At 38.8% G+C, this 9,007-nt stretch overlaps 1 protein-coding gene across 1 annotated transcript in view; it reads right to left on the reverse strand.

Annotated features, from left to right (window-relative positions):
* The window catches only part of LOC111219088 (CUB and sushi domain-containing protein 1-like), a 303,797-nt gene that overhangs the window by 92,824 nt on the left and 201,966 nt on the right, over positions 1-9,007 (reverse strand). The window contains exons 27-29 of the mRNA XM_022741679.1: positions 4,432-4,558; positions 3,757-3,968; positions 815-1,006 (exon numbers count right to left, since the gene is read on the reverse strand). Of these exons, the coding sequence (XP_022597400.1) occupies positions 815-1,006; positions 3,757-3,968; positions 4,432-4,558 (531 nt within the window). The remainder of the gene's footprint in view (positions 1-814; positions 1,007-3,756; positions 3,969-4,431; positions 4,559-9,007) is intronic.

Genomic DNA, 9,007 nt, shown 5'->3' on the forward strand with positions numbered 1-9,007 from the left:
AGTGGCATGTGGAGGCTCACTTGCCCCTAAGCAGCAGGTGGGCTTGAGGGTGGTGATGATCGAGGAAAAGAGCAAGCAAGCTCTGATTTTTCAACAGCTACCTGTATTGTTGTGTAATGCGACAAAGCTGGCCTGACTTTCTTTTTTCAACCCTTCTTCTCATGTCCACACACCTCACTATCTCAACTCTGCCTTACTGACAGCTCGTCCAGCACAGCTGCAGAGGTGAGGATGAAATTTAGGAGGTTCTGGTACTGCATGTTGAATTTTCTTGAATGACATTCAATGCTTATCCCAATCACAGTTTCTTCAGCACATGTTCAACTTCTCCTTGATTTTAAAGAGCATACCTCTAGTATGGATTTCCATCAGATTATCCAGCAGCAGCATCTTTTGACATTAGACATAACTTCACCTGGAGGTTTCAGTTGATTTGTCTCCAGAGTAGTATGTCAGACATGGCAGAACAAGACAGGGACACCCAAGGGACCTCAACTGGGACATTTGTTGTTTACTCTCTCAGTTTCAAGCTTAAGATATAACTCTGGATCACACCACCTCCAGAGGTTTTGTGTCTTCCATTGTTGGATGTATTCATAAGAAAAAATAGTGCAAGTGTTGGTGTTTGATGGATATTATCACAAAATCCTAATGTCTACTGCCTTTTTTCATATTTAGTCCACATTCTTTCGGCTGCAATATGATAAAAATTTAATTAATGTCTCACTCATCATACCCCTCTTTCATATTTCAGCTCTTACTTAATTGAATCTGAGTTTGGCAGTCAGTGATCCACACAGTAATGTTCACCTACCTACACACGTTGGAGGGTCAGGTTGCCAGTAGAATCTGTTATCCATCCGTACACATGTGATGGTGTCCTGGCCTTCCAGCTGGTAGCCTGGGTCACACTGGAACGTCATACTGTCACCAGGCTCTTTACTGTCCCCGTATCGAGAACCATTTACAGGGATGCCTGGGTCATTGCAGGTCGTTGCTGTAGTGGCTGAAGAGTGTGAAACAGACAGAGAGACAGATATTGACGTACCATTGGTAGAGAGAAAGAGAGACGGTGGGACAGGCGCACTCAAACACAACAGTATTATCATCGCTGGCAGCTGCAGACAAAGAGTGTCTGAGTCCTAATGGGGCTTACTGTCATCAAATTGACAATGACTGACAAAATGATTCTATTAAAGGTAGCAGTGGCAGCTGGAGAAACATGTGAAAGCTCATGCTCAGCCTGACTAGCTAGTAACTAAATGATAAAAAGATCATCCCTCTAGGTTCAGTCAAATTTGACCTTGTACTGTCTTTTTGCTTTTAAATGGGTGGCTCCCCCTTTAGGTTAAGCAGCGTGCTCACTACCGATAACTAGATTTATATTGTTCGTTTCACTACAATCAACCTCACAGTGCAGAGGTTTCAGCTATGAGGTTTGCGATTGTGTTTAAATATGCTGTAGTGCTTCCATCAGACCAATTAATGCCTAAAGCAGTGGACCAGGGTGCACTGGTAGGCTGCAAAGGTATTGCAAGTGGGCCCACAAATCATTTGCAAAACAGTACAATTTCGGGGAAAACATTTAATTACAAAAGAATAATAATAATAAAAATATAAATAATGTTTTCGCCGGCCGGACCACATTGTATACTTGTTTGCTACCTCAGTCTGATTGCATACTTAATGATTACATCCATGGCAAAAACTGCTTCCAAAGTGCTGAGTGATTAGCAACAGGAAGAATTAAAAGGAAAGAGAGTCAAGAGACAGATGATGAATCGATAAGTGATCTCCCTCTGTCAAACAAAAAGAAAAACTGAGCTTCTCCTTCTTTCAGTTCAATCCTGAATGTTTGATTGTTATCATTACAATAAAAAGTGCTTTGAGAACACATTATTTGGCCTTAACATTAATCTGCCAAAGAATAGACAGGTCAGCATTAGCTACTGCTTGAATCCTCATTATACAGTAGACTCAACAATTAATCACAAAGCTTCAGATACACTGAAAATTATAGATCAAATCTTGGCCAGAGCCTGTGCCAAAATAATAGTAGAACATGTTTGCACGAAAGCCAGCCTTATGAATTACACTCCACAGTGAACATGTACATTATATTTTCACAAGTATTCCAACAGATGTTGTATGTATGTATTAAAACATCATATTTATACATCTTTCCAGAACAGAACTATATTTATTCCATATGGCCGGGGGGCAGATAGGGACACCAAGAGGAAAGAAAGAGGACAAAATGAAATATACTTGTAGTAATATCATACCTAAAAACCGCTCGCTGAATCAATCCACAGACCTTGATTTAAATAAATGAGTGTGGTGGTTGCTTTAGTAAATCAACATGGAGGTAAATATAAGGAGTCATTACCATATTAATGGAATAAAAGTGTTTTGATTAGCACGTTAGTGAGTGCAAATATTTATTGTTTTAAATGTGTGGACAATGGAAAAAAATAAACATGTGAGAAAGATAGAGAGACTGTGTTGGATGCAAATATTTACGACTAGAAATATGCATCTTAGAAAAAGTTGTGACAGTTATATCTGTTGGAATTTGAGTGTGCATGTTTGTTTATACAGATGTACAGTATGTGAACTACAGAGCAATTGGAGATATGTGGGCTTGTGTTAGAATTGTGTTGGTAGTTAAATAGCTATATTGTGTGTGTGTATATGTGTGTGTGTGTGTGTGTGTGTGTGTGTATGTGTGGTGTGTGTGTGTGTATGTGTGTGTGTATGTGTATGTGTGTGTGTGTGTGTGTGTGTGTGTGTGTGTGTGTGTGTGTGTGTGTGTGTGAATGTGTGTGTGTGGATGCGCTCAGGTGAATAATCAGCTGTGAAGGTAAGAGCTCCTTCACTGTGTGTTCTCCTGCTTCCTAACTTTTTCTTACTCAGGTATGTCTCTGATTGATTTGCTGCTACAGTGGATCACAGTGACTTTAGCCAATGATTTTGAAAGGACAGTGAACAGAGATTTTTAGGTCCAGTGACTCAAACGGCAAAGGTCATCTCTACACCCAATGGGTACAGTAATTGTGCAGGCTGTCTTTTCTTTTAATAAATATATGGAGAAACAACAGCAGTGGTATCAGTATGATTAAAAAACTGAACTCTTATTACAAAATGGTTATTTAAAGACAAAGCCCTTAAGATGAATGGAAATGGATTTTGGTCATTACTTATTTAATTATTTATAGTATTTATTATTATCATCTGGTGTTAATTCATTTCACAAAATTAGTGTCTCAAAGAAATTTTTCACTAAACTGTTATATAACTAACCTGAGATGAAGTAAAACTCATAGCTTTGTTACCATACCTCCTGGTTTCCTAAACTGTGGGAGACAACCTAAACTGAGCCACAGATCTCCGGTGGGCTTTTTCAGTACTTAGTGAGCCTGGGTCCCAGGGTGAGATATTAAATTTCTCATTTGATTCTTTGGCTAAAGGTTTTTCAGAAATCCTGTTAAATGTAGCATTAATTCCAGATTAATTCTCTTCTAGCCAATATAAATGAGGTTTATATAATAACTAAGAAACTATATGTGCGATGAATCCTGAGTTTGTTAATTAGCTAATTTAATTGCTAATTCAGTAATTGGTTTTTCTTCATAAATGGATCTTGGGGATAGAGTGGGGCAGACCACACAAATTGAGAGGAATCATGGTACATTTTTGATTTTTTTTTCTGTCATTCGGAGTTTCCACCGACATACGAATCTTGAGTATACTCACTGGAGAACTGTATAGAAAATCCTTGCTTGCTGATGAAATAGTCTGAATCAAACTGCAGTGTGAGTATGTTGAAAGTCGAGTGGATATCTTCAGGTAGGGCTGGGCCCGACCATTCTTTCAACAGGATCCCCCCATCTGATGGCCCAGATGGACCATCCCAAACTCTCAGGATATCATGGCCGATCTCAGTGTCAAAGACGATGAAGTGGAGGCTGAGAAAACAAGAAAATACACAGGAGATCAGAGATTAGGTACAAACATTAACCACTGCTTTGTTTTAGTCAGCAGATTCACCAAAGAGCATGTCAACTGTAAAATAAAATGAAGCAGAGCAGAGAGCAGACAGATCACTCTAGCACACACACAGACACACACATAAATATCAGCAGTAGCCATAATGTGTTGAGAAACACGACGGTGGCATAATGACTAATGTGATGTACTCTCCAACACAGCAGTGCCTTTGACAGTGAGCGTTTATCTCTAATTAGTGAATATATTATTACCTGACAGTTTTGTGAGTGTTTGCCTCAATAGTGCATATAGAGTTAAAGTTGTTGTTAGATGGGAATCATGCTATAAAGTCCTATTATTGTAATGTAAAACCAAAAACACTCAACCACAACTGTAGGCCATGATCATGTTCACAGGGGATTCTGTGTGCTTCATAGTTACCTGATAGTCTTGCCTGTATCAGCCTCTATAGTCCAGGTACAGTGGAGGTTGTTGTCATAAGGAGCAGGATAGCCTGGAGACAGAATCCGTCCAGACACTGCTCCAGTTATGTGACCTCCACACTCCGCTACAAGGACACGAGACGAAGGGATGATCAAACATCAATGGAAAAAAATACACATATTTTGTCTTCTTGTTTTAGCTTAACCTATTGTATAATTTATAGGTATTATTGTCTATTGCTTCCATCTGTATTAAGGAGCATGGATATATCTTACAACCCTAGTTACATAATCTTCATATTTAGCTGGAAAGAGCAAACAGAAGAAACATAAGGGCATTTTCCAAGGGCACAGGATGAAGCCATATACTGAAGGATTACTGTGGGGTTACTATGAATTATAAACTGCAGCAGATATTATTGGTGAACTGTAGCCCTCTCAGCCATATAGCCCACACTTCTCAATCACAAAGACATTTGAAGTGTATTGAAGAATACGAGTCATCACACTAACTTCTTATGAGGTGACCAAACAAAGGCAATGCATCTTACAAAGAAAAATCTTACACCAGTTCACCTGCACGGTCACAGTGAATCAGTGAAGCCGAAACTTGATAACCCTGTTTAGCACATATATGTGTACAAGATATGCTATAATTCTGCGGATTAGTAGTTCTGGCACTCTCTGTTTTAGATGATTAGTCCATGTTCATCTGTTTACTGTGGCACTCTCAATTAGAGGTCTTCACACACAGTGTGACTTGATTCTGAGGAACCAAAACCTGACTCGTGACCTGAAATCTCAAATTATACTCTATCTAATGGGATCCAGTAGGGTCTTGTTTTACTGCCACAGCTCTAAGATCTTTGTGTCTTTAATATCCAGGCATCCGGGCATATTTCAGGATTTATCAGTAACCTATGTAAAAAATGAATGCCATTAAATAACAATTACTTTTTGGAATTAGAATAATGAATATTAGCTTGGTTGGAAAATTATCATTGTCTGTCTGTTACCCAGTTAGCTGCAGAATGTTGGTGAAGGAGAAAATACAATTTTCAATTATTCATAAAAATTAGTCTTTGATGCATGTAAACAAATCATTCTCAGAATTAGTTTCTGTGACTTTACATTTATTCTAAGGACATTATTATACTGCTGATTGTTCAACAGAGCCTCATGCTGCTGCCCGTGATGGTGAATTGGGTCTTCTTATCTTTGGGTATATTGTGATTGGGTCTGACAGTGCTCAGGTCCCCATTGGGTATCCATGTTTTGAAAAACTAATTGATGCATGCCAGGTTCAAGTAGACGTTCCATCATTTTGGGATCGGGTCAGACATTTGGGATCCGTGAAGACCTCTATTCTCAATACAACCAGATTCTTTGTATCATATTTTCTGGTTTTCTTTCCAGCCATATTAACATTTCAATTCATCTCTGTAAGAGGCGGCTCTTCTACTTTGCTGTAAATTACTCTGAGGTGTGAAGGTTGAGTTAAATGAGAATCGGTTTAGAAAGGCTTGAATCATTAAATCAACCTTGAATTATCCAAGCTCCTGCTATACACTTTCAAGGTTAGTGAGTAACTTTGATGGCTGTTTTCCCATAAGGATTTCTCTATAGTGTGCAAAGTTCAAGAAAAAAACACTGTTTAATGCACAAGAGAGAACTGGCTTTTTGTGTTATTTTTATATTGTTTTCAGAGGTGAGGAAACAGGAGATAGCAGGAGGCAGGGGAAAAGGCTGGGAACAGATTTAAACTCATCATGGTAGTACATGGTACACATGGTAGCCCACTGAGCCAGCAGATCGCTGCTGATTAGAAAACAGTTTGGTACAGAGAAGGTTTTATATCTGTGTGTGCATTGCGTGTTTGTGTGAGTTAAGAGAACACCATTAACACAGCTCTGCAATCTACAATAACATGACAACCAACTGCTGTTGCATTACCCTAGGCAGAATGCACGCAAATACACGCTCACTTGTAAACATAAACACAAAGGGAGAAACAGATAACCACACACAAGTAACACACAAGGCCAGAAAAATACTTGAAAACACTTATGCAATTACGCCAGCACACAGTTTAACCAGTTGTTTCTATCCCTGGTGATAGAAAGAAAGAAAAGAAAGAGAGAAAAACAAGAGTTATTTAGCAAGCCTGAGCCACTGAGAACTGCAATTTCCCAAGACAGAAAAAGAAAGAGAGAATAACAGACACACATATAGAGTGGAAGATAGACAGGTGTACTGTATGAATAGAGGAAGAGAGAGAATGAGAGAAAGAGTCCCACAGAGGTATACCACCGCTCTGTTTTGACTCAGTGTGGGAGAAAGAGGGAAAGACTGTATAGAAACAGCCTGAGGCAAAGCCATCTCCTCGCCTCCATGCAATCACACACAGATATGGGGCCAAGACAGACTGACGGGGACGGAGACATTCAGAAAGACAAACACTCCAACAAACAGACAAAGGAGGAAGATACAAATGTAGCTATAGAGGTAGTTAGCCCAGGGCTCTGTCAGCAAGTACTCTCCTGGTTGCTGGCTTACCTAAAATAAGGCAGTGACAGAGCAGCTACAAATTAATGACTGACAGACTGCGGAGGCACGCACTCACTCATACACTCATACTCACACACACACACACACACATCCAGCCAAAAGCACATACTCATTCTCATTCCACACACACACACACACACACACACACACACACACACACACACACACACACACACACACACACACACACACACACACATTGAGTTGCCATTAGCAACTACATGAGGCCATGTCCCACCTCAGAGAGCTCAGGTGTTTTGGCAGGTTAAAAAGACACAAGGTTTGGCTCTGCTGTAGGGAATTCCAAATGAACAAGTGCCAAGTGCCCACATCTAAACCAAAAAGGTAGAAATACTTAAAGGGAAAGTGGTTCAGTTTGTAAAATATGGCAAGCCACAAAATATTTATGGACAAGCAGAATTATGACATAAAAATTGTGAATTTGCTTAGGATTTCAACATCAAGTTCATGCTTCACTGGTGGTTGCTGAATGACAATATGGAATCAGAAGCCCAGCTTTATATGTTGAAGCTAAAACACAAAATGACTTTCACGGGTTCAAAAAATTGCCATGTCAAAGCACTTGATTCGTTTGGCATACTCCTTCTCTGACCTAATTAAGAGCTATAACTAAAGCTAAATCTGCCCCTGGCAGCTTATCTACCTCAAAACCTGGAAATATTCAAATATGTTCTAGATATGCCAAATGAGAAACCTTTATTTTGTAATTTTCACTGTGTGAAAAATTAAAACCTGATATTGGTGTGGAGTGCACAGCAGCAGTCATGATGATTATTATATTGGGCTTCCTTCAAACTATATAATTTACTCCACTTTATGGCCTTAAAACTACAAAATTGATATACTTTGATACAACTAATGGTTGTTTTATGTCACTTTTTTGTTGATTTTACATGCTATTCATATGAGAACCAGCTGGTTGTATTTTTTGAAATTACAATAAATTGTTGCTTTTGTCATCAATATCTGTTTGAAGACAGAGTCAAAATTATGTGAAATCTGACTCTTAATCCCAAAAAAAACAAAAAATTTTTTTTACATAATTAGTCATCCTATCACAGTTGATGTGGGGTAAACTGTTTTAGATGAGAAAAGTTTAATTACTCAAGGTGGAATTATTCCCACTACTGTAATTATATTCACATAAAAGGCAAGGGAAATTAAAAATAAGAACATCTGAAAGTAAAGACAGTCATCAATTTTGGGCTGTACCAGTAAAGTACATGTTGGTGTACTTTCACTTCAGTCTGTGTTGTCGAGTTCTACAAAAGATTCACTCTTGTCATGCAGGTCTTTAGTGGCGTGATATCTGTGTGTAGTTCAATTTCATATTAAAGTTATTCAAGAAGCAACAATTCCAGATGAGTCAATATTGTTTTTACATCAACATCACATTCTGGCATCTGAAAAAAGTCTCTCCTGATAGAATATTTCTATTTATTCATGTTTGTTTGCATGCTGAGAAATAGAACAAAAGCTACAGCTTCTGTCAAAGTCCTTGGCAAAATACTGTGCACACCTTCAGGTACAAGAAAGTAGTCTGGCTTACATTATAAATTTATCCAAGTTCAATTCAGACAGTCATCGCCTATTTTTGCACCTTAACCATGTCATGCTTAAATACATAGAAGCCTGGTGCACTAAAATCTCATACCCAGTGACATCCTGCTGTCCAAGTGCAGATGCACAGGCTGTTCTTACGCTCAGAGGCGTATTAGTACCACTACAAATATTCCCACAGAGTGGTGAATCAGTCCCCATGCCCACTTTTCAAAGTATTCATCTGAATTGACTCAATCACTTGTTCACTCACTCTCGTTTGAATCATCATGCTCTTGGTGGGCTCAGAAACAGACAGGGGTTGTTTTGACTGCTTTTTCTCCCTGCTTTATTTCTCATTATGTATGACTTTGGATAAACAAACTCAGTAATGAAAAAAAACTCACCCAACAGGTTAGTAATTCAGAACTGGTGAATTCTATGTA

The sequence above is a fragment of the Seriola dumerili genome, unplaced genomic scaffold (genome assembly GCF_002260705.1).
Source record: "Seriola dumerili isolate Sdu_G_001 unplaced genomic scaffold, Sdu_1.0 BDQW01000003.1, whole genome shotgun sequence".
Taxonomy (NCBI): domain Eukaryota; kingdom Metazoa; phylum Chordata; class Actinopteri; order Carangiformes; family Carangidae; genus Seriola; species Seriola dumerili.